At 37.6% G+C, this 24,935-nt stretch overlaps 1 protein-coding gene across 1 annotated transcript in view; it reads right to left on the bottom strand.

Annotated features, from left to right (window-relative positions):
- Positions 1 to 24,935, bottom strand: part of WDR64 (WD repeat domain 64) — a 156,701-nt gene that overhangs the window by 104,677 nt on the left and 27,089 nt on the right. Inside the window, exons 6-7 of the mRNA XM_025360038.1 lie at positions 22,037 to 22,251; positions 17,254 to 17,388 (exon numbers count right to left, since the gene is read on the bottom strand). Coding sequence (XP_025215823.1) covers positions 17,254 to 17,388; positions 22,037 to 22,251 — 350 coding nt within the window. The remainder of the gene's footprint in view (positions 1 to 17,253; positions 17,389 to 22,036; positions 22,252 to 24,935) is intronic.

Raw genomic sequence — 24,935 nt, 5'->3', positions numbered from 1 at the left:
GTGAAAATGGATTAATACACAATGGTTCTTTGAATATAGAAGGCTCCCAATAAATATTTGTTTGAATATCCTTAAGGGACAAATACCTAATTGACAATAACCACTTCCCAGAGTCACACAGAACAGAAATGTATTGATTCTGGGAAGTTCATCCTGAATTTTTCCCTGATCCCCCTGAAATGATAGCATTTTTAAAGAGAAACATTTTCTGGCAGTTTCTTCAAGACAGGAAAAAAAAAAAAAAAAGCTTTTGATAGAGTCCCCTATCAAAAGACCCTGGCTGAATTACCACATGCTTCATCTCAGACTTTTCTCCTGTTGTTCCATGAATTAATGAGCATGATGCAGGGAGAGAAACAGAGTAATCAGGTAGAAGGTAAAGGGGTGACTCTTTTCAGGGGCCATGAGTTACACGATTGCGGTTGTTCACTGAATGGAAGGCAATGCTGCAGACAGGAAGCATCCCAGGGGAACTGTGTGATTGCTGAAGAAGCAGGGCTACTGAGTAAGCAGAGTCCCTCAATATTTTCTCCTGGTGACGGTGAGGTAGTTGGTGAGGAATGAAGGCAGGAAACAAGGAATAAGGCATTTCTCTCTTCCCCTTTATAAGAGGTAAGAAATTTCAGAATGCCTCAGGTAAGGCATTTTTTAAAAATGGCCCTAACTCTGTATTATTGTCTCTTATTGATCCATAGTGTGCCCATTCCCAAGGGGCTAGGGAGGGTGCAATAGAAAATTCTAGATCAGACATTGGCAAACTTTTTCCATGAAGAATAAGATAACAAATATTGTAGATTTTGCCATAAAGTCTCTGTTGTCACATCTACTCAACTCTGCCACTGTAGAATGAAAACAATCATAGATAACACAAAGAAGTATGGCCGTGTTTCCCTTACAACTCTATTCATGAGCAATGAAATTTAAATTTCATATCAATTTTATGGGTCATAAGATATCATTTTAAAAAATTTTTGTTTCAGTCTTTGAAAAATGTAAAAACCATTCTTAGTTTGAGGATGTTATAAAAACAAGTGACTCATTGGATCTGGCCTTGGGCTACAGTTTGCTAACCCCTGCTTTAGATGCAGTAACAGGAAGCTTAAACCAGTGCACAAACCAATCTATGATAGCTTCATCTATTCTCCTTTGTATTCAAGTTCTTTTTTTTCTCCTTTAAATCTTTTCAGTATCTTTCTTAGGGGAACAAGAAAAGGAACCAATATTTATTGAGTACTTTGTGTCAGGCATTAAACAAGGCACTTTACGTGAATTAAGTAATTTTTATAAGACTATCATGTAGGTATATTCATTACCATTTAAAGATGGGGAAATTGAGGTAAGAACTAATGGTAAAGTGTTCAGTGGTCACAGGGTTAGTGAATGCTGGGACAAAACCCACTTCTGTGTATCTCCACAGCAACGTTACCAAGGGGCACTGTGCTCTTTCTAATATGATACGCTACCTCTGAGTTGGTAACTAATAAAAAGTAATGCTGAGTAGTTAGTTGCTTATCTCTTGGAAACTGGCAAGCTATCAAAGGGTTTAAAGATTCAGCTTATGTCTTGCAACAGGCAACATGCTTTGCATGGCATAATTAATTGCAGATGTTTATTTTCCTGCTAGTACAGAACTCCATTTGTGAAATTATCATACAGAATTACAAACAGAATGGTAATCACTTCTGAAATGGAAATTTTTTTGAGAGGACTTTTTTCCTGCCTTTTTGGGAGCTGTTGGCTCCCATTTTAACAGCTGGCCAATTATGTATTGTATAAATGCAGCTGTATCTGGTTCAACTTAAGATTCATTATAGGAAATTACAGAAATAGGAATATGTTGAGTCTAGAGATGGAGGAGACCCAACTCTCAGTCTATTGAGATGACTCTCCAATGTCAGTGGCTGTTCAGGAAAACATGATTACACTATCTCACTTGAGAAGCCTCTTCGTGGCCCAAGTGAGAAAGTAGTTGAAAAGCTCATCTAGCGTTTGACTGAACAGATCAATGACCACTATTTGCTGAGGTTGTCATTACTACTCAACTGATTTCTTGACTTCTTCTCAGAGGAATACATTACCAACCAAATTCCAGGAACCCCAGCACTGGGCTCAAAGACAAACTCCTGTCTATTGCAAAGTAGATATTGTTCAGAGCAAAGATCAGATTGCACTGGTTAATCAGAAAAGTAAAACTTTCTAGATAATCTAAGTGTTCACAACTACTAACTACCAAACCTGTGGAACACGACGGAGAGTAGGAATTTAATGCCCCTACAATACCATTACATAACTTACAAATATCTACAAATATACATTTTGAAAAAACATATAAAAAACAAAAAAGTTGCTTTAAACCCCAAGAATGGCTGAGGGTGTGTGTGTGTGTGCGCGCATGTGTGTGTGTATAAATGGAGTGGAGTGAATTAAGAGAAGGAGATAGTGAAAACGTGTCTAACTCAACTTTGCTCTTGAGGTTACTCCCCGCAAAAGGTATTATATTTGATTAGAATCATGCTAGTTGAAGGTCATATTTTTCTTGACAAAAAGAAGATGATGTCCAGTCTTTAGATAAAAATCGATTACTCCTCATTTAAAGCCTAACACAAACTTCACAACCTGATTGACAGATCCTAATGCTTGAACAAAGGGAATGTTGGCATCATCATAATTGGTTCCCAGAGGAAGATATGAGTGCCTTTCCTTTTCTCTGGTGTTGGGGTATTTATTATTTTCATGAATTTTGACAGCACACGGAAATCGAAGTCTTCTTTAAAAGTCCATTCTTCAGGAAAGCTTAAATGACTGTAAGCAAATAATAATACTTTCAAGTTGTACTGCATTTTATAATTTCCAAAGCACCTTCACCCATCTCAGCTTATTTGACCATCAGAAAAATCCTGTGAGATAAGAAAGTTAGTGCTATTTCCATTCATAAAGGAGGTTATTGAGGTTCAAATAATTTCAGTAACATGCGCAAGACCACATGGCCAACAAATAAGTTGGCAAAGGTTACATTAGAATTCTTTTGCTCCCTTGAAGCAAGTGAGCAAAGTGCTGCCTTGCTCACTTATATTCCATTACAGTAAATAGTGCCATGTAAACAGCCCTCCCAACCAGAAGCCTGACAGTCACCTGTTCTCAAACCTTCTTCCTCTAAATATTTGTATGATTTGACCTTCACCACATTCAGATCTCTGCTCAAATGTTGTCTCTTCAGAGCAGTCTCTCCTGACCATCCTGTCAAATATACTGCCTCCCCTCACCATCTATCCTCTCCCTTCAATTTGTACTATTTATTTAATTGTTTATTATCTGTCTCTCCACTAGAAGAGGAGCCCCATGAGAGCTGTTAGTCTCTTTTGCATACCACTATATTATATCACTACCTGGAACAGTTAGTTTTTGGTCTAAAATAGGTATGCCATAAATACGTTAAGGATAAAAAAAAGAAACAGATTCTTCCCTCTCCTTTATTCTTCTCATCCAGTAGGCCACCAATTCTTGTAAGTTATGCAAGAATATCTGTTCTCTCTCTGTCCCTACTTCCCCTGGTTAAGCCCAAACGCTCATTATTTCTCTTCTAAAGTAGTATTGTCATATCTTCCTCAATTGGTCTCCCTACTTTGAGCTTGCCCTTCCCCAATCCATTCTCCACTCTGCTGTTAGGGTGATCTGTCAAAAACATATTTTTTTCACTCTCTTGTTTAAAGCATTAGATGGCTTCCAATAGCTTTCAGGTTAAAATCCCAACTCCTTAGCATAGTATGCAGGTCTTTTCATGTTTGGATTATCTAGCCTCATCTTTCCCAATTCTTCTCTCACTCAATTCTCCAATTATATTGGATCATTTGCAATTTTGAGAACTCACCATCTTTTTCTCTCCCATATCTTTGTGAACACCACTTCTGTATTGTGTCTGTTTATCCACTCTGCTACCTCTCAGTTGTTTTGCCTGACTAATTTTTACCAATTCTTCAAAACTCGGCATTTGTGACATCTTCAGGAAGCCTGAAGAGTCAATTAAACTTCTTTCCTTTATAAATTACCCAGTCTTGGGTATGTCCTTATAGCAGCAGGAGAATGGACTAATACAGCATGAAAAGGGTATTTAACCTATCTTGGAAGAAAGGTGCTGGGGAATGGTCAGGAAAATTCCTTGGAGTAGGTACCATCTGATCCTTAAAGATTCCTGGAGGTTGGAGGACAGAAAGAAGAGGAAGAATGGGGAGAGTATTTCAGGCTCAAAACATGTACAAAGTTCCAGCATGGGGGTTTCAAGGGAGCAGCAAGCAGTTCAGATTTACAGGAAGCTAAGTACAAGGCAGTGAAGGGCACTGAAGGGGATGAGGTAAGGGGTATGTGGGGGGCTAGATCATGGAAGTACTGTGGGGAGGGGACAGAGAACTGTGAAAAGTATTCAGATGTTTGGATGTCATCTTCAGGAGAATACCCGGGAAGATTAATGAAGAATAGTTTTGACAAGGATAATATTGAGGCAAGAGGGCAGTTGGAGATAAGGGCCAGGAGAGTGAAAGGAATAGAGATAAAGGAGATAGGACAGATTCCATGAGTGGTTATGAGGCAATATAGACATATTTGGTGATTACTGGTTTGTGGGGATCAAGGAAGGGAAAAGAATCATGTGAGGTGACAGGTATATATTTTAGAGTGGGGGGAGTTAAGCTCAGATATGGTCATATGAATCTGAGGGGCTATGAGATATCATCCAAGTGTAGATGTTGAGCAAGAATAAGTCCCAAATTCAAGATACCTTGGGTTTCATCAGTACACAGGTATCAGTGTATTGAAGAATACAGCTATCGCCCAAGAAGAGGATAGAATGTAAGAAGAAAAGTTGGCTAAGGACCAGATGCTAGAGAATGCCACCACTAAGAGAAGGCATGAAAAGAAGAATCACAAGAAAGAGGAACCAACAGTAAGATACTGGGAGAAAACTCTGGCTTCCCAGAAACCAGGAGAATAGTTTCAGAGTGGGTGAGATCAGTAATGCTGAATGTCCTGAGGCTTTCTGATTCCACAGAATAGATAGGGAAGAAGCTACATTAGAGAGGATTATGGAGGGAATGACTAACATCAAGGAACTAGAGGCAGTGAATGCAGAGTACTCTTCTGGGAAATTAAAATAAGAAGGAAAGAAAAGATGTAGGATGATTGTTAGGAGGAAAATGTAGGTCAAAGGAAGGGTTACTCATATCGATAGAGACTTGAGTATTATAGTTTGAAAATAAGAGTTTAAGCTGGGCATGGTGGCTCCTGCCTGTAGTCCCAACTAGCCTGTTGGATGCTGGAGGAGTGAGCTATGATTGCACCACTGCACTCCAGTCTAGGTGACACAGTGAGACCCTGTCTCTAAAAATAGAGAAAGAAAGTAAGGAGACAGTGGAAGAACTGAGACACAAGGTCCTGGAGAAGATGGAAGGAGTTGAGCATAAGGTCACCAATGGAAGGTTTGATACTTTAACCTCTGAAACAAAAAGAAAAGAAGGTATGACCAGAGATCATTTTGAAAGGTATGATGTGTTAAGGAATTCCCCTTGAGGCTCCAGGTTTTGTCATCATATAGGAGGACAGGACATCAGTGAAGAGTGAAAAAGGGGCAGAAGTCTGGAATAGTCAGTGGAGAAAATGAGACAGGAAGTAGAGCAAAGGCACGTAAAGGGATTAGGAGTCTAGGCTAAGGGCTCTGCTAACAGAAGGGTTGGGGTTCTGCAATCAGATGCAGTGATCAGATAGGGACATAAGGCCAAGAAAATGCTGGTGAGATATTATCTCAGATGATCAACCTGGGGTCCAGCTCAATAGGAAGGGAAGCAAGTAGAGGAGAGGGCTGACAAAATTTGAGATAATGAAGAGATCAAGGTGTCAGAGGCATTTGAACCACAACAACTCCATCTTGAATAGGGGCTGGGTAAAATAAGGCTGAGACCTGCTGGGCTGCATTTACAGGAGATTAGGCATTCTTAGTCACAGGATGGGATAGGAGGTCAGCATAAGATACAGGTCCCAAAGACCTTGCTCATAAAACAGGTTGCAGTAAAGAAGCCAGCCAAAACCCACCAAAACCAAGATGGCAATGAGAGTGACCTCTGGTCATCCTCACTGCTCATTATACACAGATTATAACGCAGTAGCAGGCTAAGAGACACTCCTACCAGCGCCATGAGAGTTTGCAAACACCAGGACAACGTCAGGAAGTTACCCTATATGGTCTAAAAAAGGGAGATGCCCTCAGTTCCAGGAATTGCCCACCCCTCTCCCAGAAAACTCAGAAATAATCCACTCCTTGTTTAGCATATAATTAAGGAGTAACTATAAGTGTCTTCAGTCAAGCAGCCCATGCTGCTGCCTGGCCTATGGAGTAACCATTCTTTTATTCCTTTACTTTCTTAACAAACTTGCTTCCACTTTACTCTATGGACTCGCCCCAAATTCATTCTTGCGTGAGGTCCAAGAACCTTTTCTTGGGGTCAGGATCAGGATCCCTTGCCAACAACAAAGATATCTGAGACTTCAGTGAGGTCATTGAGTAGCTATAGTGGCAGTTAGAGTGTTCAAGAGCTGATAAAAGAGGTCAGAGAAAGGAACTTTCTCTGAAGAGAACTTTTTCTGAAAGAAAAAATTCCAGGTGCTATAAGTTAGGGTCTTATCAGTGCTATTCGGACTAATGCTTTTTTTTTTTTTTTTTCTTTTTTTTCTTTTTTTTTTTTTTGATACAGGTCTCATTCCATCCTCTAGGCTGGAGTACAGTGGTGTGATCATCACTCACTGCAGCCTTGACCTCCCAGGCTAAAGTGATCCTCCCATCTCAGCCTCCCAAGTAGCTGGGACCACAGGCGCATGCCACCACACCTGGCTAATTTTTAAATTATTTGTAGTGACAGGATCTCCCTATGTTGCCCAGATTGGTCTTGAACTCCTGGGCTCGAGTGATTCTCCCACCTTGGCCTCCTGAAGTACTCCGATTACAGGCTGAGGCACTACGCCTGGTCTCAGACTAATGCCTTGATTTCTATTTTATAATCTTAGCACTGGCAATAGGCAATTAAATGCACCAGTGTAAAGATACTCTTTAAGAAAGTAGAAATAAGCCACCTCATCCCTCCAAATGTAGAGTTGGTATGTTTACTGTGGCTGCTGTAACATTTCTTGTTAATGAAATCACTGCCAAGTTTATTTTTACAGTCCTCTAAATAAGATTTCTTGTTCTTATCTTTAGGCTTGCTGAGGACTATCATTTATCACTCCGTTTTCTTAACTTCTACTATGCCTATAATTCTAAACCATTCAACTGGTCTTTGACATATCCTGCTTTGCACTGATAATTATCATCCCATGCAATGGTGTGCTGGTAAATGTGTAATATTCAGCTGCAGCCAGGGAAAGCGGGGTGGGTCCATTGATTTTTAGAGTTTGCTGTTTTCCATGCTATAGATATGGTAGCATGGCTGCTTCCAAATTACCAATGTGACGTCTCTAAACATGGAGTTAGGAAAAAACATAGAGTTGTGCACCATTGTACTGTGTAGTATTTTCTGAGGATATTAAAAAAAAAACCCTCGAGAACACAGACAGTGCTAAATCGTAATAAGTAAAAAAGAAGTGATGTATTTTGAGTATTTACTGCCTTTGTTCTTTATATAATTGAATCACTAGCTTATGTAATTCAATTTTGAACGATGACAGTGATCATTTGTTTGGTTGATTGTTTTTGGCTTAGGTTTGACATCCCAAGATGACAATGTTTTACAACAGGCTTTGCCTAATTCCTGAAATTTTAACAATCAATTCTCATAAGCTAATATGAACTGGCTCCAACATACCACTGACTTTATGTCTGTATTCTTTATCTTACCACTTAAATTTTAAGCATGTAGAGGTAGGGGTCATGGCTTAAATATATTTGTATTGTCCATAGTGCTTAGCCCATAGTGACTTACTAAATAGTTGTTGGATAACAGATATATTTCTGGACTAAAAGCGATATATGACCTGTATAAGTTTCTGGTTGCTACATTAGTTGCTGTAATCACCCTGGTAAATGTGCTGGAAATGTTCCAAGATTTGTGTATCTTGGAAATGAATATGTTTTCTCTGGATGTTGAAGTAGAATATGTCTTCTGTAGGACTACAAGGGCATATTAATCTGCATATGTTTTCACAGTGTTCCTTTATGGTTATGAATGTATCATGAATTGCCAGCATAGTATACAATCACATGGGATATAAACTTGCATCTATTTCTTAATTAAATGTTTCAGAAATGCACTCCTTTAAAATGCAAGAGTATAATCACTAGCAGTTAATTATATTACAGAAAAAATGAAACTGTGCAATTAATTATGCCATATAAATGATATTTGTGGAATCCAATCTGGTGTCAAGAAATGAAATTGTTTTTAATGTGCTGTGAAGGGTTTTTAATTTGTCTCTCAGTGCAATATGTTATACACCAAAATAAACATTTCATCCTTTCTAAATGAGTGAAAAAAAAGTATCTTTCATGAAGTCTACAACTTTCAAGAAAATCACATCTTAGAAAAAAAATCACATCTCAGAGATGTGATAGTCTGTTCTTCCATTAAATTTCTAATTCTGTTATTTCATTGCTTAAATTAAAAACCTCAGAATTTAAAGGAATTCTAGCTCTGTATATGCGGAGGCTATGTTTGTGTCTCTTTTTTGTGTGTGTGAATTTCATTTAAACAGTTCAAGAGCACCTAAAGGACATCATGCATTTTGTTAGGGGGACAGGCTACTCACCATTTTTCCTAGCACTACTTTTAGTTGTACTCTAAGTGTAAAGGTGGGGAAGGAAACCAGGTTCTGTGGCTAACAATCAATCTCATTTCGACTCACCCATTTTTTAGATTAAAAAGCTGAAATTTAGAAAAAATTATTAGGGTTTTGAAAATAAATTTTTAAGAATGGAACCAAATCACCAGAGAAGGGTTGTATGTTTTAACCAATTGTTTTTTAGATAGGTTGATGCTCATTCTTAAAGCCAAATCTGAATAATATGACTGTTGTTGTTGCAACAAGTCAGATTCTTGTTTGTAGCTCAGCACATTTTTAAAATAGATTTTATTTTTCAGAACAGTTTTAGATTCACAGCAGAACTGAGGGGAAGGCACAGAGATTTCCTGTATACTTCCTGTCCCCACACATGCAGAGTCTCTCCCGAAATCAAAATCCCACACAACAGTGGTACATTGGTTATAATAGAGGACACATGATTATAAACCAAAGTCCATAGTTTACATGAGGGTTCACAATTGGTGTTGTACACTCCATAGGTTTTGAAAAATGTGTAATGACATTATCCCACATTACAGTATCATACAAAGTAGTTTCAGTGCCCTAAAAATCGCTATGCTCCCTCCCTCCCCTCAAAGCCCGGGAAACCACTGATCTTTTTACTATCTCCACAGTTTTACATTTTCCAGAATGTCATATAGTTGGAATCATACGTATGTCACCTTTTCACCTTGGCTTCTTTAACTTAGGAATATGCATTTAAGGGTCTTCTATGTCTTTTTATGGCTTGAAGGCTCATTTCCTTTTAGCACTGACTAATATTCCATCATCTGGATTACCAGAGTCGGGTTATCCATTCAGCTACTGAAGATTTCTTTGTTGCCTCCAAGTTTTGGCAATGAAGAATAAAGCCGCTATGAACATCCACGTACAGATTTTTGTGTGAATATAAGTTTTCAACTTCTTTGGGTAAATACCGGATAGTATGACTGCTGGATCATGTGGTAAGGGTGTGTTTCATTTTCTTAAGAAACTGTCAAGCGGAATTCTAAAGTCGCTGCACCACTTTGCATTCCCATCAGCAATGAATGAGAGTCCCTTTTGCTCCACACCCCACCGGCATTTGGTGCTGTTAGTGTTCTGGATTTTGACAACTCTAATATGTATGTACTGGTATCTTATTTTAATTTACATCTCCTTCATGACTTAAAGTGTTTAGCATCCTTTCTTATGCTTATTTCCCATCTGTGTATCTTACTATTTATTCAGATCTTTGTCTATTTTTCAATTGGGTGGTGGTTTGTTTGCTTATTATTAAGTTGAAATAATTTTTTGGATATTTTGGATAACAGTCCTTTATTAGATATGTCTCTTGCAAGTACTTTCTTCCAGTCTGTATCTTGTCTTCTCATTCTCTTGGCAGTGTCTTTTGCAGAGCAGAAGGTTTCAATTTTAATGAAGTACAGCTTATCAATTATTTCTTTGTTCCAGAACCATTTGTTAAAAAGAATATCTTGCTCCATTGTATTGCTCCTTTGTCAAAGAGCAGTTGACTATATTTATGTGGGTCTATTTCTGCTTTATTGATCTATTTTTTCCATTGTTTTACAATACCGCACTATCTTTATTACTATAGCTTTATGTCTTGGCTTGTCAGTCCTGTGATTTTTTCTTCCTCTTCGTCGTTGTGTCGAATACTCGAGACCTTTTGCTTTTCCATATAAATGTTAAAATGAACTTGTCAAGATTCACAAAATAACTTGCTGAATTTGGGGTGAGATAGCATTAAATCTATATATCAAGTTGGGAAAAACTGGTATCTTGACAATATTGAGTCTTCCTATTCATAAACATGGAATATCTCTTCATTTAATTCCTTGATTTCTTTAATTGGAGTTTTGTGGTTGTCCTCATATGGATCTTGCATATTTTGTTAGATTTATACCTAAGTATTTCATTCTCAAATGCTAATGTAGATGGCATTGTGTTTCTGTTTTGTTTTCTTCTTCCTCTTTTTTTTTTGAGACGGCGTCTTGCTTTGTTGCCCAGGCTGGAATGCAATGGTGCGATCTCGGCTCATGGCAACTTCTGCGTCCTGGGTTCAAGCAATTCTCTCGCCTCAGCCTTCCAAGTAGCTGGGATCACAGGCACCTGCCATCATGCCTGGCTAATTTCTGTATTTTTGTAGAGATAGGATTTCACCATGTTGGCCAGGCTGATCTTGAACTCCTGACCACAGGTGATCTACCCACCTTGGCCTTCCAAAGTGTGGGGATTACAGGCATGAGCCACTGTGCCTGGCCTATGTTTTTAATTTAAAATGCCACTTGTTAATTGTTAGGATATAGGAAGGTTATTGACTTTTATACAATAACCTTGTATTGTGCAAACATGCTATACCTGATCTTAGTGGGAAAACTGTTTGCCCAATACTGTAGATGATGTTAATCGGAGGTTTTTTGTAGATGTTTTTACAAGTTGATGATGTTCCCTCTATTCCTACTTTGCTAAGTCTTTTTATATAAGTGTCATTGGATTTTGTCAAATGCTGTGTCTGCGTCTATTGATATGATTATGTGATTTTACTTCTTTCGCTTGTTTATGCGATGAATTAAATTAATTGATTTTTGAATGCTGATCCAGCTTCGCATTCTTGGAATAAATCCCACTTGGTCATAGTTTTAGTCAGTTCATGCTGCTGTAACAAAGTATCATAGACTATGTGGCTTAAACAATAAACTTTTTTTTCTCAGTTCTGAAGACTTGAGACTAAGGTGCCAACATGGTCAGGGTCTGTCAAGGGCCATCTTCTACATTGCAAATGACTGTTTCCTTGTGGCAGCTTCACATGGCAGAGAGAGAACTAGAGAAGTCTTTGGGGTCTCTTTTACAAAGGCATTAATTCTATTTCTGAAAGATCTACCTTCATGACCTAAATTGTCTCCCAAGGGCCTCACCTCTAATACCATAATTTTTGAGGGGCAGGAAATATAAATTTGAAGGGTCCACAAACATTTAGTTCATGTCAGTCATGGTGCATAATTCTTTTTACACCCTATCGGATTTGATTTACTAACATTTCACTAATGATTTTGCATTTATGTCAATGAGAGATATTGGTCTGTGGTTATTTCTTGTAATTACTTTGTCTGATTTTGGTATTGGGGTGATGTTGGACTCACAGTGTGAGTTAGGCTGAGCATGGTGGCTCATTCCTATAGTACCAGCTACTCAGAAGGCTGAGGTGGGAAGATCACTTGAAGTCAGGAGTTTGACACCAGCTTGGGCAACATAGCAAGACCCTATCTCTAAAATAATAATAATAATAATAATAGGCCAGGCATAGTGGCTCCCTCCTGTAATTCCATACCTTGGAGGCTGAGGTGAAAGGATCTCTTGAAGCCAGGAGTTTGAGACCAGCATGCATAACATGGTAAGATCTCATTTAGCTGAGCATGGTGACATGTGCCTACAATACTGGCTAGTTGGGAAACTAGAGTAGTTTATCAGCTATCAGTTTTTGTCTCTAGGATCACTTGAGCCTAGGAATTCAAGGCTGCAGAGAGCTATGATCACATGATCACGCTCCAGCGTGGGCAACAGAGTGAGGCCCTGTCTCTAAACAGTAATAATAATAACTAATAAAATAGAGTTAGAAAGTATTACCTCTGTTTCCATCCTCTGAAAAAGACTATAAAACAAGATTTAATTTCTCTTGAAGTTTCTTCCTTGACCCACATGTTACTTAGAAGTGTGTTGTTTAATCTTCACACCTATTGGGATTTTCCAGTTATCTTTCTGTTACTGATTTCTAGTTTAATTTCTTTGTGGTCTGAGAACATATATTATGTGATTTCTATTCTTTTACATTTGTTAAGGTGTGTCTTATGGCCAAGAATGTGATCTATCCTGGAGAATATTTTATATGAGCTTGAGAATAATGTGTATTCTGCTGCTTTTGGATAAAGTAGCCTACAGATGTTAGTTCTATCCAGTTGACTGATAGTGCTGCTGAGTTCAACTGTCCTTAACTGATTTTCTCCTTGCTGGGACTGATAGAGGGGTGTTGGAGTCTCTAACTACATCGTGGATTTATGTATTTCTCCTTGCAGTTTTATAAGTTTTTGTCTCATTAATTTTGATGCTTTGTTATTAGGTGGCATACACATTAAGGATTGTTATGGCTTCTTGAAGAATTGGGTCCTTTGTCTTTATATAATGTCCCTCTTTATCCCTGATAACTTTCCTTACACCGATGTCTGTTCTGTCTAAAATTAGCATAGTAACTCCTGTTTTCTTTTCTTTTCTTTTTTTTTTTTTTTTTCAAGACAGAGTCTCGCTCTGTCACCCAGGCTGGAGTGCAGTGGCCGGATCTCGGCTCACTGCAAGCTCCACCTCCCGGGCTTACGCCATTCTCCTGCCTCAGTCTCCCAAGTAGCTGGGACTACAGGCGCCGCCACCACGCCCGGCTAGTTTTTTTGTATTTTTTAGTAGAGATGGGGTTTCATCGTGTTAGCCGTCTCGATCTCCTGACCTCGTGATCCGCCCGTCTCGGCCTCCCAAAGTGCGAGGATTACAGGCGATGAGCCACAGCGCCCGGCCTCCTGTGTTCTTTTGATAAGTGTTAGCACGGTATATTGTACCCTATCCCTGTACTTTTAATCTATATGTGTCATTATATTTAAAGTGGGTTTCTTATAGACAACATAGAGTTGGGTCTTGTTTTGTGACCACTCTGACAATCTCTGCTCTTAACTAGTGTATTTAGACCATTGACTTTTAAAGTAATTATTGACATAGTTGGATTAACATCTACTATGTTTGTAACTGTTTTCTATTAATTGCTCCTTTTCTTTGTTTCTATTTTTGTCTTTTACTCTTTTTCTGCCTTTTGTGTTTTAAAATAAACAAGTTACATGATTTCATTTTCTCTATTTTCTTAGAATATCAGTTATACATTTTTTAAAACAACTTTTCGTGGTTGACCTATCATTTGCAATATACATTTATAGCTAATCCAAGTTCACTTTCAAGTAACACTGCACTGCCCAGGCAGGACAAGTATATTAACATAAACAAAAACCCTAATTCCTTCCATTATTTGTATTATTGCTGTCATTTATTTTGCTTACACATAGCAAATATACCATATATACATACATGTATGTTTTTACATGTGTATATTGTGCATATAATTGAATACATTGTTATTATTATTTGAACAAATTATCTGTTAGAAAAGTTAAGAATAACAAAAACAACAGTTTTTATTTTACCTTTACTTTTTCTTCCTCTGATGCTGTTCTTTTCTTTATATAGATGCAAGTTTCGGACTTACGGCTTTTCTTTCTCTCTGAAGAACTTCTTTTAACCTTTCTTGGAAGGCAGGTCTACTGACAGCATATTTCCTCAATTTCTGTTTGTCTGAGAAAGTTTTATTTCTCCTTCAGTTTTAAAGGATAATTTCACAGTATACAGAATTCTAGGCTGGTAGGTCTTCTAACACATTAAATATTTCACTCTGCCCTTCTTGCTTATGATTTCTGAGGAAAAATCACAAGTAATTTTTATCTTTGCTTTTCTACGACAAGTTGTTTGTTTGTTTTTCCCCTCTGGCTTGTTTCAAGTTTTTTTTTTTTTTTTTTTTTTTTTTTGAGACAGTCTCCATCGCCCAGGCTGGAGTGCAGTGGTGCGATCTCAGCTCACTACAACCTCCGCCTCCTGCCTCAGCCTCCTGAGTAACTGGTATTACAGGTGCGCGCCACCATGCCCGGCTAATTTTTGTATTTTTAGTAGAGATGGGGTTTTACCATTTTGGTCAGGCTGCTCTCTAACTCCTGACCTTGTGATTCACCCGCCTTGTCCTCCCAAAGTCCTGGGATTACAGGTGTGAACCACTGCGCCCGGCCAGTTTTTTTCTTTATGTTTACTTTTCTGCTGTTTGAATATGATATGCCTAGGTATAGTTATTTTTTGGCATTTATCCTTCTTGGTGTTTTCTGATATTGCTGGATCTGGGGTTTAGTGTCTCATTTTAATTTGTGGACATTCTTAGTCATTACTTCAAATGTTCCTTTTCTTCCTTTCTCCCTTTCTTCTTCTGGTGTTCTCATCACACATATGTTACACCTTTCACAGTTGTCCACAGGTTTTGGATAGCCTACGGTTTTTTGTTTTTGTTTTTGTTTTTCCGTTTTTTTCCCCTTTGCTTTCTGTTTTTGAATCTTTTATAAATTATTTCCTCAGCTATGTCCAGTATACCAATGAGTCCATCAAAGGCGTTATTCATTTCTATCAGTGTTTTTGATCTTTAGAATTTTTTATTCTTTTAGAATTTTCATCTCTCTGTTTATAATGCCCGTCTGTTCTTGTATGCTGCCTGCTAATTATAGTTGTTTTACATTCCCATTCTGATAATTCCAACTTCCTTGCCATGTCTGAATCTGATTCTGATGCTTGCTCTGTCTCTTGCAGTTTTAGTTTTTGCCTCATTAATTTTGATGTTGTGTTGTTAGGTGCATACACATTGAGGATTGTTAGGGCATCTTTAAGAATTGACCCCTTTACCATTATGTAATGCCCTTCTTTATCCCTGATAATTTTCCTTGCACTGATATCTGTTCTGTATAGAACTAGCATAGCTTCTTCTGCTTTCCTTTGATAAGTTTTAGTATGGTATATCTTTCTGCATCTTTTTATTTTTAGCCTATATGTGGCTTTACATTTAAAGTGTGTTTCTCATAGACAGCATATAGTTGGGTCTTGTTTTTTGATCACTCTGACAGTCTGTTTTGTGCCTTTTAGTATGCCTTGTAATTTTTTTCTTGATAGCTGGACATGATTTACTGGGTAAAGGGAACTGCTGTAAATAGACCATTAGTAACATGTTGGTAAGCTGTGGGGGAAGGTGAATCCTGTGAGGAAGTCTCATTCTTTTGATGAGCCTGTGTGTCTGGATTGTGAATTCCACAGGTGCTTCTCAGTCTTCCTCACCCTCCCTCTTAGGTGTGACCACAAGTTAGAGTGGATATTTTCCTTCCCTCTGTGAGCTATTCCCAGACAAAGTTCCAATAGCTTAGACTCTGATAACATAGTGTCTCTTGAGGGCAGGCCTTGGAAAGAACAACGTGTTCTGGCACATTTCCAAGTGGTTCCTTTTCCTTCCCCTCTGCCAGAAGCAAGAGTGGATTTTTCACTGATACTTTAAGAATCTGTTGAACTCCGGGAAGTAAAACTCACAAAAGCATAGGGGCCCCTATGACTGGGCACCCCTGGAATTTTTAACTCTAAAACTGCCCATGCTGAGCGCTTGTCCATTACAGTTTAGGCTTTCCTGCCCTATGCTGGTTACTCAAGGGGTCCCTGCCTGTGAATTTCTGCTCCAGTAAGTTGTGATTCTCAGCGTTTGCCCCTCTCTCTCTCCAATATGGGGGCAACAAAGCTGCCTTGTGACCTTACTTCTCTGATGGATCTAAGAAAAATCATTCATTCTTTTAGTTTGTTACATTTTTACTTGTTAGGATGGAATGGCAACTTCCAAGCTCTTTACATGCCAGGCTGGAAGGCAGCCAGGAGTCTCAATGCACTTTTCTGAGACATCTTTATTAGGGTATGTAATACCCCAGTAGGTACCATAACATTTGCGTATCATAAAATTCACCCATTGTAAGTGTACAACTCAATACTTTTTAGTAAATTTAGAGAATTGTGTAACAATCAACAGTCGCCACAAGAAGCTTAGAACATTTTCATCATCCCAGAAAGTCCCTTTGTGCCCATTTGGGATCCCTGCTTCTACCACCAGTCCTAGGCAACCACTGATGTACTTTCTGTCTCTATAAATGTGCCCCTTTTTGGGATATTACATATAAATGGAATCATACACTATGCAGTCTTTTTGTCTGGCTTCTGTTGTTCAGCTTCATGGTTTTGATATTTATTCGTGTTGTAGCATACATCTCAATGCAATTTTAAAACCCCAAATCAAGATACAATAACTGCTTTCTAGTTATTAATACCTATTTAACCAGATTGGAAATAAGACAATATTCAAATGAACCTTTCTATGAGAATGCCAACTTGTCTATTACACATGAAACGTGATGACTGGTCTACAGATCATACTCACAAGCTCTTGGTTAGCCAACTGACCTGTAAGAGTGATTTTAAAATTATAAAGTTTTACCAACAGAACTATATTTTGAAATAGGTTATAGATACACTCATATTGATTAATTTCAGTAGATGATAGAAATAAATGAATGAGCACAGTTGATGTTAGGACACATCATGTTCAAATTTGCATAAGTGGCTTCAATTTCTTCCTGAGAAATCTAATTAACTTTCCCAAACAAATGGAATAGTTAATGTCTGATTTTTCTTAAAGCCAGTTTGAAAGTTCCAAAGCTGTCATGGTTTTATCATTGTAAAAAGTTTGAAATTCACAGACTGTTCATGTATATAAATTACTGTACTTACAAATTATCCTCGAGTCTCTTCAAGGATTCCAAAACTAATGAATGATTACTGTCTAAGGAACAGGATCCAAAACAATTTAGGGCTGAAATATATCTAATTTTCATAACCCAGTCATTATGTAGCTTCCTTTTAACACTGGGGATTAAGAAAAGGCAGGGGAGATTTATGTTAGACACATAAACGTATAATGTCAGTTTCTATTCAGCAATTTATTTTGACTTTAACTGAATTGTAACTGAATTGTGCTAAACCCGAATGTAGAATACAGCCCAATGCATTATAACACCTTTTATTTTTATTTATTTAGTTAGTTAGTTAGAGACGGAGTCTTGCTCTCTCACCTAGGCTGCAGTGTGCAGTGGTGTGATCTCAGCTCACTGCAACCTCTACCTCCTGGGTTCAAGCAATTCTCTTGCCTCAGCCTCCCAAGTAGCTGGGATTACAGGTGTGCACCACCATGCCTGGCTAATTTTGTATTTTCAGTAGAGACAGGATTTCATGATGTTTGCTAGGCTGGTCTCAAACTCCTGACCTCAGGTGATCTGCCTGCCTCGGCCTCCCAAAGTACTGGGATTACAGGCATAAGCCATTGCACCCGGCCCACTTTTAACTGTTTATTTATAATCAAGCATACTTAAAATGGAAAAGTAACTTTAAAAGACTCATCAAACTTTGAGCTGTGAATTCAGAATTAAAAGAATAATCTAGAAGAATCCCAATTTAATAATGGCACTATTTTATTTTACTAGAAAATTTCTCATCATCCAAATGGAGCAGTATGCTTCATATTCTTTTATATCTTATTTGAATCAATTCATTTGAAAATATATTTATATTTTCCATTAATACTTTTCAAACTGAAGTACTGGGAAATGTATAATCTCAGTTCACTGGTGAAGCTGAGTGGGGGATAGTGATCATATTCCTTGTCAGAGTGTTGGCCATCAGTTCACAAAACATTTGAATGTGGGGCTTAAGGTTACAGACAAAACCTCTGCCTCAAAATTCTTGTCTTCATGGTGTTATATTTACCCATATTTAATGGCTTGTCTCCTCATTCAAATTTTGAACACCTATTGCATCCCAGGTACTAAGGACACAAGGATGATTAAGGTAAAAAGTATTGTCACCAAGTTGCTTAAATTCTAGTTGAGGAATAGAAATGTTTATAGCTCAAGGCATGAACGTTCTGCAATATGACATTAAACCGAGTGGAGAGGGAGCTTTCTGTTCTCATGCCAGATATGTTTGAACTCTGGATGCTGGTTGCTTCTTTCTTCAATTTGTATAATGGTTTGCATATCAGTGTTTACTACCCCCACATCCACCCATTCAACAAGAATGAATTCTACAGATGTCAGCTGCAGGAAAACTTGTATGATAGCACCAGAATTTAATTATCTCTTTGGCCTTAATACTTTTCATTCTGGTGAGGTTTGAAGATCTCTTGGTGTAAGAAAATGCCGCAACACTCAGTCTATATGTACACCACAGTCTTGAATGATTTGAATGATCTGCACGATTAAATCATCTACATGAATATAATAACCACAAGAACTAACGTGAATTAGCATTCCTTTAACTGTACCCAGATTCCTTAACTTCCTCAGATTTCTAAACCTCATTTTTCACATGTCTATCTAATGAAAACAGGGATTGACAAACGAGCCATGGAATTTTCTGACAGGTGGCACACATATTAATAAAAAACAGATTCATGTCTCAGCATCTGTTCTATGAGTCTAGCATAACTAGAATGAAATGCTTAATAGTATATAGAGCAGCACGTCACATATTGGGGAAGCCCTCCACCAGGTCTAAATCTCTGTTGGGACTAAGCAATACTGCTTACATGTGAAAGATGGAAAATGGAGCCAGTTAATTTTATTGTATCATTCTTAGGGTTTCAGCAACGGGACTAGTCTTAATTCCATGGAATATCAGTTGTAATGAGCTTTTAATTGCATATTCTAACTCTGGGATAAGTATTTGTTACATAACAAAGTATAATCCATTTTTTAATGTCTTTATAAAGAAAAAACATTCATTGTACAAAATTTAGAAAGCAAATAAAATTTTTAAAATTACTTCTTTGAAGTCCTATAGAAATTATTTATTAAACTTTTGGATATTTATACTCAATATTTTTCTTTTTTTCATTAATTAATTATTTTTTAAAATTACACTTTATGTTCTAGGGTACATGTGCACTATGTGCAGGTTTGTTACATATGTATTCATGTGCCATGTTGGTGTGCTGCACCCATTAACTCGTCATTTACATTAGGTATATCTCCTAATGCTATCCTTCCTCCCTTCCCCCTACCCCACAATAGGCCCCAGTGTCTGATGTTCCCCTTCCTGTGTCCAGGTGATCTCATTGTTCAATTCTCACCTATGAGTGAGAACATGCGGTGTTTGGTTTTCTGTTCTTGAGATAGTTTGCTGAGAATGATGGTTTCCAGCTGCATCCATGTCCCTACAAAGGATACTAACTCATCCTTTTTTATGGCTGCATAGTATTCCATGGTGTATATGTGCCACATTTTCTTAATCCAGTCTGTCATTGATAGACATTTGGGTTGATTCCAAGTCTTTGCTATTGTGAATAGTGCTGCAATAAACATACGTGTGCATGTGTCTTTATAAGCATGACTTATAATCCTTTGGAAATATACCCAGTAATGGCATGGCTGGGTCAAATGGTATTTCTAGTCCTAGATCCTTGAGGAATCGCCACACTGTTTTCCACAACGGTTGAACTAGTTTACAGTCCTACCAAGAATGTAAAAGTGTTTCTATTTCTCCACATCCTCTCCAGCACCTGTTGTTTCCTGACTTTTTAATGATTGCCATTGTAACTGGTGTGAGATGGTATCTCACTGTGATTTTGATTTGCATTTCTCTAATGGCGAGTGATGATGAGCATTTTTTCATGTATCTGTTGGCTGCATAAATGTCTTCTTTTGAGAAGTGTCTGTTTATAATCAATATTTTTCTAAGTAGAAATACACACACATATATACATTTATAAGACTGAATTCATATATACATAAAAATTAATTAAATTAAAATTTTTTATACCCCAAATTCATATGTTGAAAGATAAATCATTTTTACTTGACATTATGTCATAAACCCTTTTTACACTATTAAATATTTTTCAAAACAATTAAATGGGTACATGACATATGGTTATACTATGATTTGCTGAACATCCTTGAAATCTGAATGTATTTTAGGTGTCAGACAAAAAATGTATTTTATATATAAATATATTACATATCATTTATGTTTTTATTATATATTTATATATCTGAATTATTTATGTAAATGATTAATCATCTAAATTAATCATTCCCCTTTTGTTGGACACTAGATAATTTACCATCAGAAATAATGCTGTGGGCCGGGTGTGGTGGCTCAAGCCTGTAATTCCAGCACTTTGGGAGGCCGAGGCGGGCAGATCACAAGGTCAGGAGTTTGAGACCAGCCTGACCAGTATGGTGAAACCCCGTTGTTACTAAAAATACAAAAATTAGCCGGGTGTGGTGGCACGTACCTGTAATCAGCTACTCAGAAGGCTGAGGCAGGAGAATCGCTTGAACCCTGGAGGCGGAGTTTGCAGTGAGCTGAGACTGCGCCACTGCACTCCAGCCTGGGCAACAGAGTGAGACTCCATCAAAAAAGGAAAGGAAAGAGAGGGGAGGGGAGGGGAGGGGAGGGGAGGGAAGAGGAGGGGAGGGGAGGGGCAAGCTGTGATAACCATTCTTAAGATTTTTGAAGATAGGGATACCAGGTCCTAGTGTATAAATGGTTATGAAGGCACTTGATGCAGCTTCCCAGATTCTTTCTGGAAAGGTGGATCCAATTCATACTTTTACCACCAACAGTGTGAGAACGCCCAGGCCACAGCATCTTCCCCATTTTTAATCATTTCTGATTTTATAAGTGAAAAATTGTATCTGATTTTAAGTTGCACTTCTTTGATAAATAAGGAAGACCATTTAACATAAAATTTAGGTTTTTCAGCTAATAAAAGTAATATGTACCTTTCTCAAAAAGTTTAAAGACATTGCCATTATAAGGAAGACAATAATTATCAGTTGGGGATAACTATTGTTAGCATTTTTTTGTGATGATCACTTTGAAATGTTTATTGACCGTTTGTACTGCGCGCACGTTTGTGAGTTACATGTTCATGACCTTTGCTCATTTTTCTCTTCGAGGATTATATCTTTTAATTGAACTCTACAACCCAATACAACTATCAACCCATTGTCTGTCATATTTGTCACAAATGTTTATTCCAGTTTGCTTTTAAAATATTATCTTTTGATGTCCAGAGGTTTTATTTTGTATATAGTCAAATCTATGACACTTTTTCTTTGAATTCTATATCCATTGCTTTTATGTTTAGAATGTTTCCCATATTCAAGTGCTCATAACTAGTCATATATTTTTATAGTTTTTTTCATGATTTAATTTTTTCATTTAACTTTTCAATCTACTCAAGTACCTGTAAGTTTTAGTTGTCAATAGCACTTAAATTAGGAGCTATTACACTGACAGTTTCTTGGGGCCAGAAGCATTTCACTGTGTGTGTGTGCATGTGTGTGTGTATATATGAACAATGACTATACTTAATTTTTTATATTACTTTAATTTTTCTTAATTTCTTATTTTCTATAATTTAAATCTCATTTTTCACTTTTCACCATAAAGCTTACTTGCAAAAGACTATATTATTAAAAGAATTAAATTAGCCATATGATACCCTTACCTTTTAAAGTTCTTTGAGTCTAAGACCTGATTTTGTAATTTTCTTTTGGATTTTGCCTGCTTTATTCCAAAGTCATCACTGTTGACTGTGAATCTGTTCACAAAACCCCCATCATCCCCCAAGAGGATGTCATCTCGGCAGAGATGGTCAGGCAAAGGCACCACACACACACACAGGAGGCAGTGATCCATTGGCTTTATGACAAAATAATTTTCCTAGAAACAGAAAAATGACTTTAATGAATTGCTACTTTGCTCTATTCAATAAATATCTCCCCTATTATTTGACAAAAATTTCACTTTCCAATGTTTTTTATTGTAGATACTCCTATCGTATAAGATAATTTGAGAGAGGAAAAAAAAACAGTTAACCAAATAAAAGTTATAGAACACTCGCTGTTATTTTGGGTGTTTTGTGGAGAAAGGAGTAGAGTGCCTACCCCTGGGCCAAGAAGTAATGAGATTTTTCTGATGCGTGACTGTAAATGACCCTTATTTGGATTTATAAGAAAATATTAAAGTAAGCATAACAAGATTCAGGTGTTACCAGACTATTGACATAAAACTGAGTGGCAAACAGGAAAATCAAATATCAAAGTCCCAAGGAGTCACCAGAAGAAAAATTATCCTACCATCCAAGTTTATTCAGAAATATTTAGCATGTGTCAAGCTGATTTTGTACTATTGAATGGGGCCACTAAGCTATACAGCTATTGCTCTTCCGTGATTCAGTCTCTATAAATTTGTTCAGTCAACAAACATTTATCTATATATTTCCTTCTGTGTGCCAAGAACTACTGCAGCACGACTGTGCAATGGTGAACAGGACAGTTTCTGACTTTGTAGAGCTACCATTCTGGTAGAAGTGCATTTAAGGAAACAAATCACAGTGCTCTGATACACAGTGACTGAAAAGGCCACAACAGGTCCCATGGCCAAAGAAAGTGACATTTGATCTGGGGCCTGAATTGGTTGACAGGAAGATTAAGAGGAGGTTGAGAGGAGGGAGTCTAGCAGGAGAGTGCAATCAGTCTTCACCAAACTAGAAAAAAAATTCCTAAAATTCATGTGGAGCCAAAAAAAAGCCTGCATAGCCAAAGCAAAACTAAGCAAAAAGAACAAATCTGGAGGCATCACACTCTCTCTTTTCAAACTATACTATAAGGCCATAGTCACTAAAAATAGCATGGTGCTGGTATAAAAATAGGCACATAGACCAATGGAACAAAATAGAGAACCCAGAAATAAACCCAAATACTTACAGCCAACTTATCTTCAACAAAGCAAACAAAAACATTAAGTGGGAAAAGGACACCCTATTCAACAAATGGTGCTGGAATAATTGGCAAGTCACACATAGGAGAATGAAACTGGATCCTCATCCCTCATCTTATACAAAAATCAACTCACGATGGATCAAGGACTTAAATCTAAGACCTGAAACTATAAAAATTCTAGAAGATAACATTGGAAAAACCTTTCTAGACATTGGCTTAGGCAAGGATTTCATGACCAAGAATCCAAGAGCAAATGCAATAAAAAGAAAGATAAATAGCTGGGACTTAATTAAACTAAGGAGCTTTTGCACGGCAAAAAGAAGCCAGCAGAGTAAACAGACAACCCACAGAGTGGGAGAAAATCTTCACAATCTATACATCTGACAAAGGACTAATATCCAGAATCTACAAGGAACTAAAACAAATTAGCAAGAAAAAACAAACAATCCCATCAAAAAGTGGGCTAGGGACATGAATAGACAGTTCTCAAAAGAAGATATACAAATGGCCAACAAAAATATGGAAAAAAATGCGCAGCATCATTAATGATCAGGAAAAATGCAAATCAAAACCACAATATGATACCATCTTACTCCTGAAAGAATGGCTGTAATCAAAAACTCAAAAAATAATAGATGTTGGTGTGGATGCAGTGAAAAGGGAACCCTTCCACACTGCTGGTGGGAATGTAAACTAGTACAACCACTGTGGAAAACAGTGTGGAGATTCCTTAAAGAACTAAAAGTAGAACTACCATTGGATCCAGCAGTCCCACTACTAGATATCTACTCAGAGGAAAAGAAGTCCTTATATGTAAAAGCTACTTGCTCACTCATGTTTCTAGCAGCACAATTCACAACTGCAAAAATGTGAAACCAACCCAAATGCCCATCAGTCAACGAGTGGATAAAGAAACTGTGGTATATATGTATACACAATGGAATACTACTTAGCCATAAAAATGGATGAATTAATGGCATTCACAGCAACCTGGATGGAACTGGAGACTATTATTGTAAGTGAAGTAACTCAGGAGTGGAAAATCAAACATCATATATTCTCACTCATAAGAGGGAGCTAAGCTATGAGGATGCAAAGGCGTAAAAATGACACAATGGACTTTGGGGACTCCGGGGAAAAGGGTGGGAAGGGGGTAAGGGATAAAAGACTACAAATTGGGTTCAGTACATACTGTTTGGGAGATGGGTACACCAAAATCTCACAAATCACCACTAAAGAGCTTACTCACAGTAACCTGTGATCCCCAAACCTATGGAAATAAAAAAGTTTAAACAATTTTTAAAGAAAGAGAGAGGAGGCTGTAGAGCCATGTCGTGGCCGAGACAGGAGGGGAGGGCGTGTCAAATGCAAGGATATTTTGCCTTCAGAGAGAGGACGAAAGTAAGGATGTGGTTTCCAGTTAAATCTGTAGGTGAAAGCACTGGAATTTGAAAGAGGACAAGTCTGATAGTAGACTCAGTTTTTTGCAGGAAAATAGAGAACAAGTCCTTATACTACAGGGAGAAGCCTGAGAAGAATATTGAAATTGTGGATGACTTACAAGAAATGGGCCAGTGAGTTGGTTAGGGCCAGAAAGAGATTGATGGAGCCACTGAGAGCCCA

This window comes from Theropithecus gelada, chromosome 1 (genome assembly GCF_003255815.1).
Source record: "Theropithecus gelada isolate Dixy chromosome 1, Tgel_1.0, whole genome shotgun sequence".
In the NCBI taxonomy this organism is placed as follows: domain Eukaryota; kingdom Metazoa; phylum Chordata; class Mammalia; order Primates; family Cercopithecidae; genus Theropithecus; species Theropithecus gelada.
The sequence above is the reverse complement of the archived record's forward strand: the minus strand, read 5'-3'. Positions and strand labels throughout refer to the sequence as shown.